The 24,223-nt window shown below is 43.4% G+C and overlaps 1 protein-coding gene across 1 annotated transcript in view; it reads left to right on the top strand.

Moving 5' to 3' along the window:
* The window catches only part of LOC144824117 (aminopeptidase N-like), a 532,705-nt gene that overhangs the window by 405,949 nt on the left and 102,533 nt on the right, over positions 1–24,223 (top strand). Inside the window, exons 16-17 of the mRNA XM_078683229.1 lie at positions 10,592–10,702; positions 14,691–14,858. Of these exons, the coding sequence (XP_078539355.1) occupies positions 10,592–10,702; positions 14,691–14,858 (279 nt within the window). The remainder of the gene's footprint in view (positions 1–10,591; positions 10,703–14,690; positions 14,859–24,223) is intronic.

The following is a 24,223-nucleotide window of genomic DNA, read 5'->3' as shown; positions in this document are numbered from 1 at the left end:
CAGAAATTGGGTTACTCATTTGGGAAGGACAGACCATTACCAACTCTCCTTCAGCTTCAAATCCTCACTAAAAACGCAAAGTGCAGACATGAGATCGCAAATAAAAAAAAAAAAATGAAACAATAAGTCATAATATTTCTTGCCAATTAAAATAAAAAATACATTTTGGCCTCTAAATCTGGATATGATTTTTAATTCTCAAATTTTAAAACTGCTGGACAAAATATGATGCCACTTTTAATACCAATTTCAGAAATAGGATTATTAATTTTGAAATGAGAAACCCTTGCCAACATTATAAACACACCGTGGTAAGGTCTCAGCATCAGACTCAGAAAAACTCAGCTCAACCATTGGTAATTATGATAATTCCCCACAGAGATGAGTGTTGAATTTTAGAAGTACCAAAAATGTTAAAGCACCACAGTAAAATTCCCCGAACAATGAAAAAGAATAAAGAAAATAAATAAGAAACAAAAAGTCGCCAAAATCATCTAATAAGTGGAACCAGAGATATGAATTTCCAAAGATTTGAAAGCAAAAAGCACCTAGAAGAAGTAAAACCCTATTGACAAATAACAGTTCACGATTGACTAGACCTATGCACAATTTCAAGCAGACTGCAATGGAGTGGAGGTCGTATGCATCAAGTGGATGCTCCAAGTAAAAAAGGTTACTTTTGGACTTTTTAAATGGAAGTCAAAATTCTTTGGTGGAGAAGGAGTAAAGCTGACGACAGTGTGGGTGTTTTGAAGTCAAATACATCGTTGTCGAGGTCCCCTGAAGCTAACAGATTTAGCACCGAAAGCACTGAGAGGAAGAAATCTGGATTTCGTAGCCATTGAGGTTGCTTCATCTCAGTGATGGATTTTTGGCCTTGGTTCAAGTTTTACCTTTGTACTTGGTTACTATTTCAGATTTCAAAATCCTCCAGTGGGCAAGCCTAGATGCTGGAGCAGGGCAGGACCATTATAGACAAGTTACCTTCACCACGAGACCCTGTTGAACCATTTTTCAGCATGGCAAAATGTTTAGAGTAGAAAAGACTAGTTTTCCTGCCTGCCTTAGGTTTAACCCCACCCAGGGCAGGCAGTAGTACTTTGTCTGGGTCCCCTAGAGTGGAATATATGAGCAACTTCAAATTTGTTACAACTGCTTGGAAGGTCCTACAGCTCTCAGATCCTCATGGACACTCGCCAGCTAGAGAGCCTGCAGGTTACAGTCCTCTGTGGTTACCTGGGCCCTTTTGGAATCAGGAGTCCTGATTTTGGAGTTCCTGTAAGAGATAAATAGAAGGTCAACTACTGTACCTTTGGAGAGCAGTTTCAGTCTCAGGCTCCCTACACAAGTTATGAGTCCTGTGATATACAAGTTATTTAGATTTATTTCTCCAGCAGGACCTTCTTCAGTTGTAATCCCACAACAAGACTATTCTGAGGAGTGCTCAGCTTGATCTTGTGCACTAACCAGAGATCAGAGAATGTTTCCTACCCAATCTTAGCTACTTTCTTGCACTCTCCCCACCTCCTTTTGCAGCATTTAATTTTTTTCTTTACTGTGAAGTTCCCAGATGCCCTAAATATAAGATGGTTGAACCCTTATTTCCTCTGGAAGAGCTCTAGGCAGACCCCATCAAGTCACTCATATTTAGATCAGCTCTCATACCCTTGGTCAAGGTCATAACTTGTTCCCACTCCTACTGAAGTTGCTAAAAGGCCTCAGACGTAATTGGAGCAGAGCTGGTCAACCCCATTTCAAACACAGCAAGCTAAAAGAAGATAGCACGCAATGCATTCATACATGTATATATGTAGATAGGTAAAATTATTTAAGCTGATTACCCATAATGGAAGCTAATAAAAATTACTTGTGTTCAATTTATATTCCTTATTAATCAAGTTTTTCAATGATTTTTCTCAAATGCTACTTTGAATGTATTGAGTGCAAGTGTACGTATTTCAAATTTTAATCAAAATGTTAATGCCATTTTTACATATCTGTGCTAAAGTAAATGTTTAAAAAAAAGTCAAGGAAATGGGATGGGCGTGTTGCCATTTGGGCGCCTCAGAATATTGGCAAATCTCAATAGCAGGTCAAAGAGAGAACTAGTAATGTATGGATTACAGAGTTTTGCAGGTAAGTAAACATTTAAATAAATAAAACAAATTTCGACGCGCGCACTGAATTACATTTGATGTTGCAGCGCGCGCAACAAAATTTGTTTTATTTATTTAAATGGTTACTTACCTGTAAAACTCCGTAATCCATACATTACTACCCCCACCCTGCCCCTCCCCCTGCCCACGTCACCGCCCTACAGAAACACCTACTGCTGACCGCTACTGTTCATGCCAGAACAGTATCCTTCTCCCACATGTTGGGATTTGTTAAGGAATCAAAATTGGTTTCTTTCAGAAGGGCCTGAGAAAATGGGCAAAATATTATCTTATAAAATTGTTACAATATAACTGTGCTATGTTTTCTAGAACTGGGATAAACAAAAGGTTTGCTTTGCCAGGGTTGCATTCTTCCAAGCTTTCAGAAAGAGACCACTGTACTGTGTTTGCAAATTTGTTGCTTCAATCTACTTCGTGTTGGTCCAGGTAAAAGATGTGAAACCCATGCACAAACCCAGAAACCTATACATTTTTGAAAACTGAAAACAATGTCATTCTAGCTAAAGTCCTCATTACGATGTCGGGCGGAAGTCCCGCATCAGTCATGGGACCAACCAAAACCCAGTCGGCAGTCCCAAGCACCTCATTAGGATGCGACCGAACACTGTTTGGTCGCATTCCTACATTTTAATGTGGGAGTATGCATTTCGATCATAAACCGGCCGTAATGCATAGTAAAATGGGAGATACGCTTCATCCCTGCACCCCTTGGCAGGCACCTCAGGGAGCCTGCCACAAGGTGTATGGATCCACAGGGGGGCACCTTAGGTGCCCCCTCGGTCTCCAACTGGAGGACGTGCACCGAAGTCGGTTCTACTGGGGGCCCCCAAAGACTCTTTCCGACAGTGTTTCCGCCCTTGAAATTACTTGCCACATTAATTTATGACTGTCTCCATCAAAATGAGGTGGTCGGAAAGGAATCCGACCGGCCCATTACGATGCGGCTCGGAAGTCTCCGACCTTAGGCCGACGCCTTCCGAGCTACATTGTAATCAGCCCCTAAGTGTGATTTGTGAATGATTACCAAAGAAACTAATCTTTGAAATAGGAACACTGTGTAAATAAATAGAAAAAATATACATATGAGAATCAGTATGGTTTTTCCTATAAGGCCAATCTACAAAAGGCTGCCCTAAAAAGTAGAATGCCTTTGTGTTAATCAGAAGCTTTTAATATATACTGATTTTCTAAAAGCATATGATACCAAGAGCAATCAACTTAACTGTGGCTCTCACTATGATCCAATCAAGCTTCAGATTCATAACAAAAGACCTAATGAATAACGTTTTAGCAAGAATGAAAGCAATGCATTTCTGAAATGTACCTAAAAATCTGAGTTTACATACTATTGGAAACCAAAATACATAGAGAAATGTAATAGGTATTGACAACGTCATACCATTCTGCTTCTACACACTTTTCCCCAAAAACAATAATAAAAAAACAGCGCTCACATGTTTAATTCCCCTATCTGACAGGAAAGGCCCAATACACGACTATATGAAAAGACAAAATCTTTGGATATGCTCGTTGGTCGTCAGGCACCAAAGGAAATAGGGTGGTGTTGCTTGCGTAGCTCCCACTGTGTTTTCTCGTTCACAATGCCCTGCAAATGTCAAACTTGATAAGAAATTTGTGGAATCTTCTTAAAATAAGAAAGGTTCTACAATTCAATGTTCCTACACTACTCCTAATGAAAACAGTAACCCAGAGTAGCTGCAGTAATTGAGCCAGGAGTCAGGCAGCACTATGAGAAACCTACCAACCTCAGACACTGTGGGTAGCCAATGGTGGAAGGTCTTGCAAAGAGCACCCAGCAGTTGCAGCTTGCTGCTGTCCCACTCTTTGTTCCATAATACGCCTTCACACACGTTTACTGCCCCAAGATGGGCACTGTGATCTTGGAATATTAAAAGGAAAACAAAATTACTGCTGTGGCATCATGACGGTTAATCATGCATGTATGTAGATGATCAGACTTTATTTTTGTTCAGCATTGGAAAAATAAACCAACACAGCACCCTGATGCACATCTGCATTAGTGGTGACTCATGTGCGCGTACACATCATCAAGCTGGAACCAGCCAATTTGACTTTTATTTGTCTTTTTTTTAAAACTATTAAGCATCTGCAATAGCCATTGGCAAAGTCAAAAGCTCAGCTAATGCCTTTCAAAGCGAGATCTACTGGCATTCCAATGCTGTTAGACCAGACAGCCTTAGAGTTATTCCCATAACTTTTCCTAACGAGGGTGTCCTGCAAACATCAAATGATAGATGAAATTATAGAATTTCCCAACATTTCTTTGAAGAAACCTTCCAGAATCTGCAGGGTACAATACGTGTCTTACCAAGAAGCATTCCTACACTTCTACCAATAGAAAAAGTATTTATTGACTTCCAATTAAAAAAAGAGAGTTGCTTTCAAGGGGCTTTGTATAGCCCACAAAACGCTACACCTCAGCAGTCCTGACTTCCTTAAGAACATTCACAATTAACATCTTAGATCAGTCACAGCCAAGAAAGTAACTATCCCAGTTATCCGTGAAGCCTCTTGGAGAGGTAGACGTTTGTCTCATGCCCATTGTCCCTTTGGAACCAAATTCCTTGTCATTTGAGAATTCAGCCTAATTTCATGTCTTACAGAAAATCTCTCAATGCTTGGCTGTGTACTCTGCCCATCTAAAATGTCTCAAGAAGTTTTCCTCTTTCGTTCATGACATGGTTGCACCAAGAAACCTACAGGCATTTTTTTGCACTTTAGAAATTTAAAAATCAATCAATCAATCAGTACCCACACCATTGGAACCTAAAAAAGAACAGCAGAAACATCAGTATTTTTTAAGTGAATGACATCAATTCTTGGCATGTCAGAGCTGCAGTATTTGGTGCTAGGGTTTGCCAACACCCATGGAAACCTAACTGTCTCAGATATGTTTTGAAAACTAGACATCTAGGCGATTTCTGGGTTGTTTATCTTGCATGGATCTAACTACTGTTGGAAGTTACCACCTTTTTGTTTTGTATTCACCAAAACACTTAGGGGCAGATTTAGGATAACTGGCGCATCCCCAGGGATGCGCCAGTTATTTTGCGCCGCTGCTCCGCCACCCATGGTGCGCCGCATTTACAATGCGGCGCACCATGGGGCAAAAACGGCACAGATGCGTGACGCATCTGTGCCGTAAATGTGGCGCATTGCTGGAGTTGCGTTGCAAGCGCGACGCAGCTCCAGCAAGGCTCGGGGTGGCTCATCTATACAATGCTGCGTCAAGACCTACGCCTGCTTCAAGCAGGCGCAGGGTTTTGACGCAGCATTGGCCTGAAAGTGACTGAGTGAAATCTTATAGATTTCACTCAGCCACTTTTGCGAGGCGCAATCGCCCCGGAACGCCCACCCTGCGCCAGAACGCCCACAAGTGGCGCAGGGCTTTACAACGTGATGCCTCTGCCTAGAGTCATCACGTTGAAAATGGGTCATAGGGATGCACTACGTTTACGCCGCAGTTGCGTGACGCAAACGTGGCGCATTCCCATCATAACTCTGCCCCTTAACGTTTTTTTCCGAATTCATTTGTGTTGGTCATGGGAGTCTGTGCTCTTTACTCTCTCTTGCTAACCAGTGTTAAAGTGATTGTGCTCCCTTCTAAATGTCGTAAAAATTGGCATGCACCTAATAGGCACATGTAATTTACCTCTAACTCCTTACAGTATGGTACTACATGGTACTGCATGTACCCCAGGCCCGGGCCCATAATGAAATTCTACCAGCACTCATTGTGTCACCCACTAAAGGTCCATTGTAAAACCCTGGCTCCAGGCCTACCACTGCTGCCTGGGTGTGCAGTTAAAAAAAAACAATTTTGACAGGCATAAACCTTCCTTTTTAACATGTACATGTCACCCCAAATGTAGGCCTTAAATGGGAATAGGGCAGTGTACTAGATATTTGAGAGTAGCGCACATACATTTAATATTGTACATGTCCTGAAAGGGATGGCATTCACCCAGGGGAGCACTGGGTTACAATATAACAATGTATAGTGCATAAAATCAGTTTGGGAGCAGTTCTCATTGTAATGGTTAATTAAAATCAGTATGTCTTCATTTTTCCCTCCCTATGAACTGTGATGCTTTTAGTTCTCGTCTACTGACAGCTTAATCAAAAGACAGAGTTATCAAAAGACATATTGTGAACAATATTCATTTGAAGTGTGTTTGGGTTCGCCCTTTATTTACCATTGATTGGTTTTCTTGTCAATCTCATTTGCTTGCTTCTTATTAAATGGTTTTCCTTCTTCTACTTCTGTTTGTCTAGCTCCTGGATCATAGCTTCTATTCCATCCTTTTGATTGGGTGACTTTTTTCTTTTTCTGCCAGCACTCCATCGAAGAGCATGTGTTTTGCTGCTGTCCGCTGTGTGCTACTTCTTCCCATATACCTCCACCCCTGTACGCCCAATGTTGCTCCATTTGTCCATTGCTTCCCCACCCCTCCTAAGTTTTCTTTTTCTACCCCAAGCTACACAGTCACTCCCCTACCCCTCTCTGCTCACAGTCACCCACAATTGATCCACTGTCCCTCCCTATACCATTTTCTTATTTAATTTTGTATGGTTTTTTCTTTGTTTCAAAGAGCACCCAGCAGTTGCAGCTTGCTGCTGTCCCACTCTTTGTTCCATAATACGCCTTCACACACGTTTACTGCTCCAAGATGGGCACTGTGATCTTGGAATATTAAAAGGAAAACAAAATTACTGCTGTAGCATCATGACAGTTAATCATGCATGTATGTAGATGATCAGACTTTATTTTTGTTCAGCATTGGAAAAATAAACCAACACAGCACCTTGATGCACATCTGCATTAGTGGTGACTCATGTGCGTGTACACATCATCAAGCTGGAACCAGCCAATTTGACTTTTATTTGTTTTTTTTTAAAGCTATTAAGCATCTGCAACAGGCATTGGCAAAGTCAAAAGCTCAGCTAATGCCTTTCAAAATGAGATCTACTGGCATTCCAATGCTGTTAGACCAGACAGCCTTAGGGTGGTCTTGCCCCCAACATTTTGCCTTCCTGCTCCACTTTTTCTGACCTCAGTTCTGCTGGCCCTAGGACTCAGAGCACTATACCACTGATAACCAGTGGTAAAGCCATGGCTCTGGGCTGCCATTGCAGAGCCTATGTGTACAGTTTACACTGCCATTTCGATCTGCTAAGATAAACCTCTTGCCAGGCCCAAACCTTCCTATTTTATAAATACAGGTCACCCCTATGGCAGTCCCTGGTAAACCCAGAGGGCAGCTTGCAATGCATTTAAACAGCAGGAAATTTTCTTTTTAGTTTGACATATTCTGGTAGTGAAAAACTCTCACATTTGTTTTCTACTACTGCAAGACCTATCTTTCCCATAGGATAACACTGGAATTACCTTATTCTATTTTATAAGTGCAATTCCAAATTGTGAAGAGTTAGACTTTTCAAGTTTGGTGTCTCTGGAATCACAATTTAAAATCGAAACATATAGTGAAATTGAATTTTAAATTGCAATTCGGAAAAAGCAGCTTTTAAAAATTGGCATTTTTTACCACTTTAGCCATTTGGTGCCTGCTGCCTGTCTCTGATCACATGTCCGGTGTGGGTGACAGTTGGGCTTTGTGTATTTACCTTAGATAGCTTCACAAATAGGATCTTTGGTGTGACTTGATGGGCCATTCTGGCATGATTGGAGGTAGGAGATGGATCCAGTCTCCCTTACACCTGAATAGACTGCGTCCTGTCCCACACACAAAGAGCTGCATACCCCCCTGTAGTGGGTCTGGAACCAGGACAGGAAGTAGGACTTCTTTGCACTTCTAAGACATGTCTTTAAAGTCTCCCCCACTTAAAAGGCACAACTGGGTATAAGTACTGTACCTCAGACAGCACAACTTCAGTACACTTCTGGACTTGTGAAGAATCTGCCAGGAAGGACGGGAAACAACCATTACAACGCAACTTTTACAACGCACTACCATTACAACGAAACTTTTACAACGCAAAAACCATTACAACGCATGTATTTACAACGCATGTTTTTACAACGCAGGTACCTTTACAACGCATACCATTACAACGTAAGTATTGGTAAGTATATAATTTTAAATATTATATGTTTGGGTTTTTTAAGGGGTATTTTTAGGGTTCAGGGTCAGTTTTTAGTTTTTGGGTAAAGGGGCATTTTTAGGGTTCAGTGTCAGTTTTCAGTTTTTGGGTAAAGGGGCATTTTTAGGGTTCAGGGTCAGTTTTCAGTTTTTGGGTAAAGGGGTATTTTTAGGGTTCAGGGTCAGTTTTCAGTTTTTGGGTAAAGGGGTATTTTTAGGGTTCAGGGTCAGTTTTCAGTTTTTGGGTAAAGGGGTATTTTTAGGGTTCAGGGTCAGTTTTCAGTTTTTGGGTAAAGGGGTATTTTTAGGGTTCAGGGTCAGTTTTCAGTTTTTGGGTAAAGGGGTATTTTTAGGGTTCAGGGTCAGTTTTCAGTTTTTGGGTAAAGGGGTATTTTTAGGGTTCAGGGTCAGTTTTCAGTTTTTGGGTAAAGGGGTATTTTTAGGGTTCAGGGTCAGTTTTCAGTTTTTGGGTAAAAGGGTATTTTTAGGGTTCAGGGTCAGTTTGGGGTTTTTGGGGTACAGGGGTATTTTTAGGGTTCAGGGTCAGTTTTGGGTTTTTGGGTAAAGGGGTATTTTTAGGGTTCAGGGTCAGTTTTGGGTTTTTGGGGTACAGGGGTATTTTTAGGGTTCAGGGTCAGTTTTGGGTTTTTGGGGTACAGGGGTATAAGGTAAAAATAAAATAAAATTAAATTTAAATTAAATCAATTAAATAAAATAAAATTAAATTAAATAAAATTAAATAAAATAAAATTAAATTAAATTAAATTAAATTAAATTAAATTATATTATTTTCAATTATTTTAAATTAAAAAAAATAATATATACTTACCAATACTTACGTTGTAATGGTATGCGTTGTAAAAGTACCTGCGTTGTAAAAACATGCGTTGTAAATACATGCGTTGTAAAAGTTTTTGCGTTGTAAAAAATTCGTTGTAATGGCATGCGTTGTAAAAGTATGAGTTGTAACGTCATACATCCGGAAGGACTACTGTGCTGCTGAAGGGACTGCCACTCTGCTGGACTGCTGCTTTGTAAGACTCCTTCTTAGCTGTGCAGACCTGCTGGTCTGCTGCCCTCCTGTCTGAGTGAGAAGGACCGGACCTGCATCAACTTGAACCCAGCATGACTCCAAGGGCTAAATGGCTGGGCTTCTGATCTGAGGTCTCAGGGACATAAAGACTTCAACCCACCCTGCTTCTGCACCCGGACACTGACATCTGTGGGTCTGCACTGCCTAGTGGTACCACCCCGTCGTTAACCCTTGGATGTGGGCCTAAAGCGTTAGCTCCAGTGGAACCAACGCATCCTCTGTCAAACTGATGCTTCACATCTTCTTAGTGGATCAGAACTGGTGCATCGCCCCTGTGGCATGTGTTGGGTCTAATGCAGTGACTTTGCAACGACCACTGCTGAATGCTCTTCCTGGAACAAGGTCCTTGTATCCCCATCGACGGCAGCTTCGACGATGTCAAACCTACACATCGCAACTCCCTGCTCATTGGAGCTGGTGCATAACCACTGCTGCGCAGATCAGAATCAGAGCATTGCTGCTTCTGTGTGGATGGTTACCGATACATCGCCTCAACTGCACCACGCATCCTCGCAGTGTGCACATAAAGCATTACATTATTTTTGTTCAGTAGGCCTCACTGAGTCCCTGTAAAGGGCACGCACCCCATTGTGGTCGGCCTGAACATTTGACTTTGTCCTAGTCAAGCACGACCAAATATATCAAATAGCGCTTTTTGCTTCTAGGTAATATTTTCACCTAAAACATTAAAACCACAATATTTCAAGTCCTACTTATTGGAATGTTGTCAATTTGTTCTTGGTTTATTCATAAAAGTAATCTGTATGTTCCTAACCTGGTGTAGAATCTTTTTGTAAGGTTTTTTCTACTGTTTTACTGTTTGAAGTGTTGCACAAATACTTCACACATTGCTTCTAAAGTTAAGCTTGACTGTTCTGTGGGAAGCTACCAAAGGGTGATCACAGGTTAATTTAGGGTTTGCCTGCTTATTACCCTGATTAGGATTGTGGCTGCTGCTGGACTGTAGTTCAAAGTCCAGTCAACCAACCACCCAATTTGTGACAAATGCTTTCTCTTTGTTGTTTATAAATGATTATCCAATGAACATTCTTCCACTGAATTCTGATTAAATCTATAACAAGATGTATATATTAATGTTTTTTCTTCAGGGAGGGCCTGATTTGGGCATTTTTCTACAAGACATACAGTAGCCTAACTTCATAACTTCCTCCAATTAGGTATAATGAAATCAATGCGGTCAACACAGCTTGTTACTATGGCATTCCGGAGTGCCAGGCACTGGCAACAGACCTCTACAGAAAATGGATGAATAATCCTAACAACAACAGGTGAGTAAAAAACTTTACCAACACCTCATTTGAAGAACATTAACCTATGATGTAATGTAGACTATTCATGATATGTTAAACCCAATGTTCAAGGACCTCAAGCAAATATGCTCCTTCGAGGAAGTATGACCACCAATAATGAGGCATATTCTCACTCATGATTATGTACAAAAATCATTAGGATGCTTAACTGTAGGATTCTCTGGTGATACAAGTTGAATCATTCTCTTGAGTTGTGCCATCTCCAATATGTTCATTTTTAACAGGATTCGTTGAATTGTACTTTAGATGTACACAATTGCAAACAGTGTAGCCATCTAGTTTATTTAGAATTTCTATTTGAAAGTGGTTCATTAGTTCTTGAAGCTCGGTTTGAGCTGTATAGTGTTTGAATGTTAAATATGTTGTACAAACAGTATCTTGATATATTTGCATCCTTATGTGGGCCGTCAAATACAACAGCTTGCTGAATGTTTTCCATGTATCAATAGTATATGTCTATGTCTAAAGTGTAACATCTGTAAAATATTCCAGGCACTGACAAGCACGATCAGAAGCAACTCCTATTAAACATGGGCTGGTATATTGAGCCAGCCTCTCACAGAACATTTATGCATCCCCTTTGTCCCATCTTCACTCAGATTAATAACAGTATATAAGGTATTTCTCTAACAAATGGGATCATAAAATGCAGATTTTTTAGTACAACTGTGAGACTTAGAGTTGCGGTGTCCAACTTTGGACCACAAGGGCTGAATTCACGACAAGGTTTAAGATTATCTATTTGAGGTAAATTTACATGCAAATTGTTAGACCTGTCAGGCTTAGGGTGGTCTTCCCCTAAACGTTTTGCATTATTCCTCCATTGTTACTGACCTAGTTTTTTCTGGCCTTAGGACTCGCCGCACTTTATCACTGCTAACCAGTGCTAAAGTTCTTGTGTTCTCTCCTTCAAACATGGCAAAATTGGTTTACACCCAATTGGTATATATATTTTATGCATAAGTCCCTATTAAAGTGGCTCTAAATGTGCCCAGGGCATGTAAACTAAATGCTAGTAGTGGGTCTGCAGCACTGATTGTGCCACCCACTTCAATACCCTTTTAAAACACGTCTCAGGCCTGCCATTGCAGCCTGTGGGTGTGCAATTTTAAACTACCATTTTGACCTGGAAAAATAAATCTTTTTTCATAGACCAAACCTTCATTTTTAATGCATATATGTCACCCCTAGGGTAGGCCCTGGACAGCCCATAGGGCAAGGTGCAATGTATTTGAAAAGTTAGGCATGTACTTTTAAGTTCTGCATTTCCTGGTAGTGACAAGCTCTTAAGCTCATTTTTTACAACTGCAAGGCCTGTCTCTCCTACAGGAAAACACCTTCTAATAAATCATAAAGGAATTTCCAAAGGAGTGAATAACCAGCTCATGCTTGGTGTCCATGGAATTCCAGTTTAAAATCCTAACTTACAGTGAAGTCGTATTTTTATTGTAATTCTGAAAATACCACTTTCAGAAAGGAAGCATTTTCTTGCCTTAGCAATTCAGTGCCTTCTGTCTGTCTCTGGGCACATTATTGTGTGCAGCTGACAGTTGACAATTCTGTATTCCTCCTAGTCAGCCACACACCATAGGGAGCTTAGGTATACCTGGATGGGCCATCACTGGCAGGATGAGAGGGAGGAGCTGGGCACAGCCCCAATTACACCTGAGCAGGCTATGTGCTGCAGTCACACAAAGGGCTGCATACACCCTGTAGTTAGTCTGGAGACAGGACAGGGAAGGCATGATACCTGGGAACTTCAAAGGGAAACCTCTTGAAGCTTCTCACTCACTTCAAAGGGATAACTGGTTATAAATACTGGACCTCAGACACCACCTCTTCAGTACACTTCTGGAGCTGTGGATACTCTGCCAGGAAGAAGGAATGCTGAGCTGCTACAAGGACTGCAACTTCGCTGGACTGCTACTCTGAAGGAACTGCTGCACTGCTGTGCTGACCTGCTGCCCTCTTACCTGAGTGAAAAAGACTGGACCTGTATCTCTTGAACCCGGAATCCAGAGTGACTTCAAGGGCTAATTGGCTGGCCTCCTGATCTAAAGCCTCAGGGGCATAACAGACTTCCAACAACCTTGCATCTGTACCTGGACTCTGCCTTCAGTGGGTGTACTCTGCAAAGTGGTGCTATCCCAGTCCTGGACCTTAGGAAGTGCTCTGCCAGCCTTTGTGAATCCAGTCGAACCAACGCTTCTCCTCTGCTGCACAATGCAAACCTGAGCAGAACCAATGCATCGCCCCTGATGCGCGGATTGGACGTGTTGCAAAGACCTGCCTCATTGTCCCATCTGTGCCACATATCCCCAGGGCCGGCCCTCACATCCCTCATCAATGGCAGCCTCGAAGACGACGCCGGACTCCGCATTGCAGTCTCACAGCTCTTCGGAAGCGCTGCATCGACCTGACTGCATGCCGCTTCCTAAATGCCAGACTTCACATTGCAAGCCCAGTCAATGGGATTCTTGACGACAATGCAGGCTCTTGCATTGCAGCCTTGTTGCATCTCCGAGTCAACGCACACCAGGATTTAAGGGTCTTTGTGCAGTTGGCCTAACTGGGTCCCTCTACCCAGCCTGCACTCCATCATCGTCAGCCTGAACATGTGACTTTGTCATAGCCTGGGGTGACCAAATTTCCACAGTTGGCGCTTTGTGCTTTTTCACACTATTTTTTCCTAAATCTTTCAAATTTAATAACTTTGTTTTACTGATAAGGTTTTGACATTTTGGTCCTGTCATATTTATTAAAGAAAGCTCCGTTTTTCTTTCTTGGGTGGGATCCTTTGTTTGTGGTGTTCTCACTCTATCACTGTCTGAAGTGTTGCACTAATACTTTACAGTTTACACAGTGCCCCTAAGTTAAGCCTGACTTCTCTGTGCAAGCTACCAGGGGTCTAATTACAGGTTAATATGGGGTTTGCTTGAGCCTCAGACTGACAAGTATTGTGGTTGCTTTTTGACCAGTACTCACAACCCAGTCAACCCACAATCCAATTTTCTACACAAATACTCTAAACTGAAATCATTATGTAGTCAGTGGTCACCTTGAAATCATGGCATGACCAGCCAAGGCCAACTATGGATAACTATGCTCAAATTAATTTGGTAACATTAAAATGTAACTTCTCGCTGATCCATCTGATGTATCTAAAGACCAAAAACAACTTTGAATATACTGATATTGTTTGTATGTTATCAACCATAAAATACATTGAACCATGATCAAGGGTCATGGTCTTTCATGTACCTTTAGGAATGCAAGTGCTTGTTGGTTAAGAACTATGCAACATGTGATTAGAAAATAGCAATCAAAGATTAATCATAGAGCAAGAATCCTACCCATGTCTTTATTTTGCTTATGCAGGCTCTACACTAGTGTTCCTGTATATTTTCTCTCATTTGCTGTCAAGCCTGCATTTCCCAAGGAAGGAAAAGGCTGATATATCAGTTCACATAAAGGCAACACATCATCCTACAATTAAATTCCCATTCTACATTTGTGTCATGAAGCCACAGGTTACAGTGCTTCCTGTACATGCTGTTCCAGCAGATTTTGAAAAACTGCATAACTATCTCCGTAAACCGGATGGTTCTGGAAAACCCGACCTTGGATATCACGAAGACAGATTATTTCAAGAATATCAAAATATGTTTTCAGTGGATGTTAGCTTTTACCATCAAAACTCCCATGTTACAGGAACTTTAAGATTGACATCATTTTAAAGTGCCTGGCTTTCCCGTTACACTTTTCAGTGTAGATTAAAAATGTCACACAGTCAGAACAGTATAATATGAAATGTGTTAAGGGGAGGGGACTAATGGGGACTAATGGTTTGTTTAACATGCATCAATGCCAAAGACTCGCTCTTTAAACTTTAAAAGCAAGTCTGCATCTGCCTTGCACCTTTACAGATAATATGTTCCTTTCACAGCATCACACCAAACCTGAGATCTGCCATCTACTGCCATGCAATAGCAATAGGTGGAGAGGAAGAGTGGTTCTTTGCCTTGGAAATGTTGAAAAGAACCACTGTTGCTGCAGAGGCTGACAAACTCAGGGCAGCACTGGCCTGCTCCAGAGAACCCTGGATCTTAAACAGGTAACAACTGCCAGTAAAAAACCTATTTTCAAAATGAAAGCTGACTTGAGTATAATCATGTAATGATGTTACAAAATAATCAGATACAGGGATGTCTACCGCAAAATGTTTGAATATGTTTCATGTAATATGAAATCGATTTAATTCTGATGTTAACAGAAAGGGGCCCTGTACACAGGGGAGATAACACCCATTAAAATGTCATTGGCAAGGTCAAACAGATGCGGTGTTGGTCACAGATGTATTACATTTGCCACTGATTGCCTCCTAGTTATATCACTTCAAGATGGGTGTTTCTGCATTTGAATGGGTGGTCATTTTGAAACACTTCTGTTATTCATTATGCAAAAACATTCAAACGTGGCTGCCAGTGCGCCGGCAAGCATTCACATGTATTTTATGGATAGGCGGCCATCTTGGAATGGATGTCTAGCTAATTTTTAGACCTGGCATCCTTGGCATGGTTTCTGCTGACTTTTATGTGCCTCCTGACTTCCTGTTTTGCTGACTTCGTGTTTGCTGGCTTAATGACTCTGTGTATATGGTCAAATAAACAAGAAAACCGAGCTACTGTAATGATGTGCGTGTAGTGTCTGCAGGGAAAAACCGATTGGTTTTTATGAAGGCCCTCATCCACCAACCTAGTTGGTGGCATGCTTCATCATCGGGCCCCACCAGAGGTACCGAGTGTACCTCAGGTGTGCTACGACGCCTGGTTACAGCGGGTCGGGTTTTGTTATGTGAGTGTGGGTGCAGGTGTGTTGAGTGGGGTTTTAAAATTCTGTCCAAGGGGTCCCAAACATTTACTTTATTGGTGGGCCCCTGGCAGGGTTAAAGAGAAAGGCTTTAGGACGTGTAGGGATAGACTTATGGTCTCCCACGTCCAGTGTGGGATACTAGTTTCAGCCAGGCCTTTTTTCTAAACTGGCTTTCTTCAGGACCTTTATATGTGTGGGGGTAGTATAGGGGTCTACTGTGCTGTCAGTGCCCCGTATGTGTAGCACACGCTAAGGTTCTTTAATTGTGAGAGGTGATTCCTCTCTGTTTGTACCTGTAAGAAAAGAAAAGTGGGACAAGACAAACACAGACACATGTGATTCAGAACACGTAGGTATTTTGGCACGTGATATGTGAGGCGGCGTCAGGTGCATAAAGTGTGAATCGGTAATGCCGTCGGTGCTCAGGCGGTAGTGGCGATTCGTGGAATTAGCCGGATTGAGGAATTTATGTTGTAAAGGTGGTAATGTCTAGAAACACGGGCTAGTTGCTGTGGTAATGAGGAATAATAACATGATTAATGCTTACTCCTAACTACGGGGAACAAAGTTCCATGGGTCTCTGCCGGTGGGGTCGAGACCTGTGCGCACTTATAACAGAAGAGAGGGAGAAAAAGGCATTAAAAGCGTGTTCTTGCTGTGAGCGGTAATGAGATGCGCACACAGTAGCGGCCAGGGGCAGCACTACTGGTGGCGGTACCGCGAGTGTGACCCGGTTGCATTTACTTACTTAGCAATGTCTTCGGTACACCTGCAAACCTATGGTCTTTTCAGGAGCTCTGTGGTAACTGTTGTATGGAGCCATAGAACTTTTATGCCGGTTCATGGTTGCAGCTGGCGCTCCCTGTGGGTGGGCGTGGCACTCCGCGATTAGCGTTTGGAGAAGCGTTCCTAAAAAAGATGGAAAGAGACAACATAGTCGTGTGCCTTGCCTGCTTGGAAGTGAAACACTAGTTTTAGAGGTTGTGCGCGTCAGTATAGGGGCGTGTAAGCCCGCTTTGTTGGTGGGCTTGTATGAGGTGTGATTGCTCAGGGGACTGGGTCAGGTTCTTCCCGCATTGCATGGGTAAATATGTATAGCCCATGCAGCACATGGTTTGGAAGGTTAAAAAATGTAGTCGGTTGGCCAGATGACATTGATCTTGGAGGCTCAAGTCTGTAGCTGGAGAGTCTAAGGGTGTGTCTAACTGGCGATCGTGGCTGTCTGCGCCTGGCTCAAGATCTATGGCTAGTCTGATGGTAGATTCTAAGTTGGGTTGTACTGTGACAGTTATCGTTTGGCAGCGGTGTATGGTAGCTTGTTTGGGTTACTCTAAGGTGTATGTGTATGGTGATGGTGGCATTTGGTGCCATGCTCACGGCGTAGGCTCAGGCGCCCATGTGATGGGTCTACGTCGGGCTGTACTGAGGAAGTGGAAGGGGCAGATTATCGCCATCCTGACAGATCTGTGTATATGGTAACATTGGCTTATCCACAATTGCCATTTACTTATAGGTTCTTAGTATACTACACTACATGCAGAGTCTGTGTGCGCAGTTTTAAGCTGTTAACCCTCCTATCAGGCCCAATCTTACTTTTTAATACATATAAGTCACAACTAATGTATTACTAGGGCAGCCCAAAGACAGGGTGCAGTGTATTTAAAAAGTAGGACACATAGGGCTACAAATGCAAAAGAACAATTGATGAACGGAATGCTAAAACAGTGTCAAACATTCAGCCCCAGTACAGAGATCTTGCCTAAATCCATCATCTTTTGCATACCAAGCCATTCCAGTTTAGACCCAACTATAAGCAAATCACTCTTGACACTGCACCCTATGGGAACAGTCTAGCCCGAACTGCCAGGCAAAGTCCTCCCATGACCGGAAATAAACATCCTGGGACCGGTTTCAGGAGATAGCCTATTATCACCCCAGGCTAGCTTGACTCCAGTGGCATGGTGAGTATGGGACCCATGTCTGGGCATACCCTTCCACATAGGACAACAAATGCAAAAAGAACAATTGACATATTTAATTTACTTATAAGTCCCTAGTAAAGTGCACTACATATGCCCAGGACCTGTAAATTACATGCTACTATTGGGCGTGCAGCACTGACTGTGCCACCCACTTCAGTAGCCTTTTAAACATGTCTCAGGCCTGCCATTGCAGAGCCTGTGTGTGCAGTTTTTAGCTGCTAGGTCGAGATGGCAAGTTAGCCCTCTTGTCAGGCCCAGCCCCTTCCTTTATAAGATATATTAGTCACCCCTAATGTAGGTCTTGGAGAGCTCGAAGGCAGTGTGTAGTGTACTTAAAAAGTAGTACATATACATTTAAGTTTTACATTCCTAATAGTGAAAAACTCTTAAATTCGTTTTTCACTACTTCAAGGCCTATCTCTCCCATAGGTTAACATTGGGATTAGTTTATTACATTTTCTAAGTGTAATCTCCAATTGGGAAGAGATAGAACCCCCAAGTTTGGTTCTCTGTAAATTACAATTCGAAATCCCCGTATGTGGTGAAGTTGGATTTTAAATTGTAATTCTGAAAAAGCCACATTTAACAAATTGCCATTTTCTTAGTTTAGATATTTTGGGTGCCTTGGGCCTGTCTCTGGATACACATCTGTTGTGGGTGACAGCCGGACTTTGTGCATTTCCTCTAGACAGCCACACACAAAGGGAGTTTAGGTGTGACTGATGAGCCATCCACATCCTGATTGGTCATCCTGAGAAGAAAGGGAGGAGGTGACATTTACAACTGAATAGGCTCTGTCCTGTCTCGACACAAAGGGCTGCATATCCCTGTGGAGTGCATCTTGAGCCAGAGCAGGAAGAGCAGGAACTCTGTGGACTTCAAAGGTCTCTCTTTGAAGTCTCCCCCACTTCAAAGGCACAACTGGGTATAAGTATTGGACCCCTGACACTACCAAGTCAGTACACTTCTAGACCTGTGGATACTCTACCAGGAAAGATGTAATGTAATGTAAAAAATATTTTTAAAGCGCAACTAACACCTGGCGGTTTCTTGGCGCTCGAGCATAAGGAGACAGACAGTCCGCAGGGCGAAGAGCGTTAATTGTAAGCATTGCAAAACAAATGAGTTTTAAGGAGGGATCTAAAACGAGTGTAGGGAAAAGCAAATCTTATGCCTAAAGGGAGTGAATTCCAAAGGGAAGGGGCAAGAAATGAGAATCTCAGTCCTCCCTGTTTCTTACGTTTAAAAACCGTAACCTTAAGTAGAGCCAGGTGGGAGGAACGGAGGTTGCGGGAGGGGACATAGGGGTGCAGTAGTGAGGAAATAAAAGACGGACCCGTTCCGGCAAGGGACTTAAAGATAGTACAACCTAATTTGAATTTACAGCGCTCAGAGACGGGGAGCCAGTGAAGTGATTTTAACAAAGGACGAACGTGTTGGTGCCTGGGTTCATGGTAAATAAGACGTGCGGCCTGATTCTGAACAAGTTGCAACCCTTTTCAGTAGGTAAGCCGGGATGCCAGCATAGAGGGAATTGGCATAGTCTATCCTCGAGATGACTAAAGCTAGCAAAACTAGGGTAAAGGTCTCAGTGGTCAGGAAACGATCAATCTTTCGGATTTTCCGCAACTGAAAAAAACTGGAAGAGACTACAGCATTGATCTGGGGCTTCATCGTGAGATCGTTACTGATGATAACCCCCAGACTTTTTGCTGAGTCGACTGGACTGGGGGGGGAGACCCAACCTCGTGGGCCAAAAGATGGATTTCCATGGGTTGGCAGCTCCCCCGACAAGGACCAGCTCTGTCTTGTCGGGGTTAAGCTTGAGGTGGTTAACCCCCATCCAGTAACTTATATGACAGAGGGTAGACTGAAAATTGACAATGGACTGGTCCGAGGAGTCGATATTAAAGACCAGCTGAATGTCATCCGCGTAATTAAACGCGGTGACATGGCTACCTCGCAGGGAACGAATAAGGGGGGTCAGGTATAAATTAAAAAGAAGAGGGGATAAGGAGGAACCCTGCGGGATGCCACATGTCTGTCCGACCCTATCAGCAGAAAACGGAGAAAGCCGGACCGCCTGGTGGCGGTTGCTCAAAAAGGAGCGAACCCAGTCAAGGGCGGTACCCCGAATGCCAGTCTCCCCGACACGGTCGACCAGAATATCATGGTCGACCGTGTCAAAGGCGGCCGACAGATCCAGGAGCACCAAAACCTGACTGATGTTAGAGTCCGCCCCTCTCCGTAGTTCCTACATAACTGAAAGTATGACTGACTCCGTAGAGTGGGCGGGTCTAAAACCGGCCTGTTGGGAATCGAGATATTGGGAATGTTCAATAAATGAGCTCAAAGTGTTAGTAACATGAGGCTCAAGAACTTTGCTGAGGTAGGGGAGAAGGGAAATGGGACGAAAGTTACTCATTACCGTAGGGTCAGCCGTAGGTTTTTTTAAAACGGGCACAACCTCAGCAACTTTAAATGAGCTGGGAACCAGGCCGGAGGAGAGAGACTTATTCAGGAGCACCAAAGGGGGGAGCAGACAGGCTGTAAAAGCCTCACGGAGGATCAAAGGGGGGCAGCAATCAGTGGGAGACCCAGAGGCGACCTTATTTAAGAGAGCTAAAAACTCCTCCGCCGAGATTGGAGGGATCTGAGTCAACCACTGAGGGTTGGGGGAAGACAGGGAAGGATCAAGCCTTGGGGAAGGGGGTGGGATCGCGAGTGAAATGCTGTTTTTAATATTAGCAATTTTCTCCACAAAAAACTGGTTGAGAGAGTCGCAGAGCACACGAGAAGGGAGACGTTTAATGGTAACCCTATCTGGGTGTGACAGCTCCTCCACAATGGAGAAGATATCTTTTTAGAGAAGTAGGGGGTCTTTGCATGTAGGACCACTGCTTTATACTCTTTAAGCAGAGACATAAACCGCAGCTTCGTGTCAGCGGCATAGCCTCGTCGCCAGCGGTGCTCAGCCTGCCTGAGTCCAAGCTTTAGGGCTTTAAGATCCTCAGTAAACCACCTTTGTGCATCGTGAAGGCGCTTAAGCTTGATCTGTCTAAAAGGGGCAACGACGTCGCTGGCTGATTCAAGCCAGCACGGTAGGGCAGAGGCTTGGGTGTCAATAAAATCAGAAGTGGGGGGGTAGAGGTTCTGAGTAGGTTAACCAATTTGCTAAGGTCGGCCCTATTCCAATTCCGAGCCAAAAGGTTACCCTCCAAAGTCCTACTAGGGTGGGAGGTAACCATGAGAGAAAAGGAAATTATGGAATGGTCTGACCATAGGCAAGGGGAAATGAGGGGGACAGAAATATCCAGATTAAAAGTCCAGACCTGGTCCAGGACGTGACCTTTAATGTGAGTCACTAGGTTTATATGTTGGCGGCAATTCATGCCAGATAAGAGATCAGAAAATGTAACAGAGCAGGCGCTCTCCTTCTCATCGAGGGGCCAATAATTAAAATCTCCTAGGACTAAGATTTTTGTATTGTTAATAACTAATTGGGAGAGCATATCACCAAACATCGTCGGAAAATTGGGCATGGACTGAGGGGGGCGATATGCTAAGACACAGATGAAGGGTGTCGCTCGGGATTCCAATCTCAGCACAAGGTAGTCAACAAAGGGGATACTAACAGTAGTCAGAGAGAATCTAATAGAATGTTTAACAATAGCTGCTACCCCACCTCCTGGCCTACCAGAGACTCTGTTCGCTTGAAGAATATAGTAGCCAGGGGGGATTGCAGCAAGAATATCTGGAGAAGACTCCTCGTTAAGCCAGGTCTCAGTCAGCAGCAATATATCAGGTTTCCTGGAGTCTAAGTAATTAAAGATTTCCAACTGGTGTTTTACCAATGAGCGAGTATTAAGATAGCTCACAGTGTGTTTAGAGTATAAGGGCCCTTTAATGGGAGGGGGATCGATATCTGGGAGGGGTAGTGTAACCGGAGGGAGGACTGGGGCCAGGAGGAGATCTATCTCAGAAAAGGTCTCCCTAACACAAAGTAACCCCATTGACTCAAGGCTCGACAGGTTGGTAGGAGAAAGGGGCCAATGAGCATGTAAATGGGTTAAGTCAGAGGACGAGTATCTGTAAAGACGGGCAGGGGGACATGTCCCGTGCCCCGATCGGCCGCGGACAGGGCGCAGACGGGCTTACCTTAGGCGCACCTTCGGCGTGCCAACGTCGCGCCCGCTGCGCTCGTCCGCTGCGCTTCCGGGGGGCCATTGCAATTTAAGTCTAAACCCCACCCCCAGCTAGACCGCAGCGCGCGGCTCCGCCGGGATCCAGGTCCTCCCCTAAGATGGCGCCTGCCCTCCACAGCAATCGGCACGTCAGCCGTGATGGACTGGGGCAGGGAGGCACACCCTACTGAGGGAACGGGTATTAAATCACCAGCTGTCTGGCACGGATAGAATCAGGTAAGATCAGTGAGGGGGTTGAATTTAATAAAAAGTATCGAGCGGTAAAAGCAAATTTAAAATTTACACGGCGAAATGTGGAACAGGTGACAGAAGAGCTCCACGCTGCTTCTCTAACTCGCAGTCTGCCCCCAGAGCTCAGCGTACCTTCAGGAGTGCTGCCACTACACTGTGTTGCTAAAAGGACTGCCACTCTGCTGGACTCCTGCTCTGATGTGCTGACTTGCTGCCCTCTTGCCCCAGAGTGAGAAGAACTGGACCTGCATCTCTCCATCCCAGTACTTGAGCGAATCAAAGGGTTTGTCTCCTGCCTCCTCTTCTGAAGACTCAGGACATCAAATACTTTCAACCAATCTACCAACAGCACCTTATCTCTGCCATCTCTGAGTCATGCCCTGCCAAGTGGTGCTAATTCAATCCGGGGCTCTTGGAAGTGGATATAAGGTGCTGCAACTACCAAAATCCACGCAACGCAATTGGCTCGGCACTGGTGCATCCCCCTTGACACATTGCCACTGCTGCAAGGACCAAATGTATCACATCTATGACAGCGCAGTGCTTTGCTTCAACTTCCTGACTCATCTTTGACTTGCGCTGCTCAACGACGATGCATTGCCTACATCTTGTGGTTCGATAATGACGCACCTCCAACTTGTGCGGCTCAGAACCAATGCATCGTCCACATCCGAAGGAATCGATTACGCATCACCCCCTCTGCTGCATGCAACAGGTCTTCGTTAATAACACAACAAGGTACTTTGGAGAGGGACAAGAATGTTCCTTGTATCCAACGCATGCTCCATCGTGGTCGGCCTGAACGTTTAGATTTTACCCAGCCTGCACAGCCACCTAGCCCTGGTTGGCAATTTATGCTTTTAAACACTACATTTCAGTTTAATCTTTAAAAATGAATAACTCTGGTTTTAATTATTGGATTTTTGTTGTTTTGTTCTTGTTTTATTGATATGGTAAAGTTCTATTTTACTAACCAGGTATGAACCTTTTGGCGGGGTTTTCACTGTTTCACTGTTAAAAAAAATATTTTACACATTGCCTCTTCAGCCTGACTGTTCTGTGCCAAGCTACCGGAGGGTGAGCACTGGTTAATTTTTTGTGTGTATCTGACTTAGCCTGAATAGGATAATGGTTCCTGCTTGGACAGGGGGCCTACCTCTGCCAGCTGGAAACCCAATTTCTAACAATAATGTTTTACAAAAACCATTCAAAGACAGCCACCTGTGCAGCCGTATTGCTTGTGCGTGCATGATATTTGTGAAACGTTGGCATCTAGCAATGACCACATGGGATACAGGTCACCCTCAAGGTGAATTGAGGAAATTGCAGCACTGTCAGAAGAGCTGCTGGGCCCTTGCAAAAGAAAATTAAATGATTTTTATTTTTATTTTTTAAAAGAGGACATATTAAACCACCAGTCCTTGATACTTTAAGGGACTACTTTTTCACCAGATATGTACACTGAGCACAGGCAAAATGGTGTCTCTCACAGTGAGTGGAGCCAATGGCTGAAGTGGGCTGACCCATTACCCGGTTGTTTATGCTAGGGTGGGAGGAAGCAAAATGTGAATTACACTACAACAAACCAATGGATGAAGATGGATGACTGAAAGCACCTCAATGTATATAAAAGCATGTACTATTTATTAATTTATTTGAAAACATAAAGACATAGCTAATGCCAGACCTAATAATATGTATCTGCTGGGAAATTCAGCATTCGTTACAGCAGTGTAAACTTATCTTGACGTGCTAAATCCCATGGTATACCCTAATCCTAGTAGTAGCCGGGGACTCATCACAAATTAACACGTTTCAATAACCCTTTCATATCAAGCACATATGGTTCACTCCTGACCTTGATCACTGATATTTCTCGGTTTCACAAGAAATGGTTTGAATATCTTCATTACTTCGATTCACACTTCCTTGTCATAGTCAATTTGAGGAGGAAACTATGTCCCTGGAGGCCAGGCATCTCTTTTAAAGCTCCCAAAATGCTGTCAAAAATGAACATTTTGTTACACACCATACAGAGGCCATATTTCCTACATGATTCCATTAATTAGGGCACACCTGTCTGATCAGTATCCGAAAACATACTGAGCAAGTCAGAGGATAACAGGTAAACCTCTCCTGCGAGGGAGGGAATGTAAGTACTTGGGCAAAGAAGTAGGGATCTGAGCAAT

Source organism: Lissotriton helveticus, chromosome 3_1, assembly GCF_964261635.1.
Source record: "Lissotriton helveticus chromosome 3_1, aLisHel1.1, whole genome shotgun sequence".
Taxonomy (NCBI): domain Eukaryota; kingdom Metazoa; phylum Chordata; class Amphibia; order Caudata; family Salamandridae; genus Lissotriton; species Lissotriton helveticus.
The sequence above is the reverse complement of the archived record's forward strand: the minus strand, read 5'-3'. Positions and strand labels throughout refer to the sequence as shown.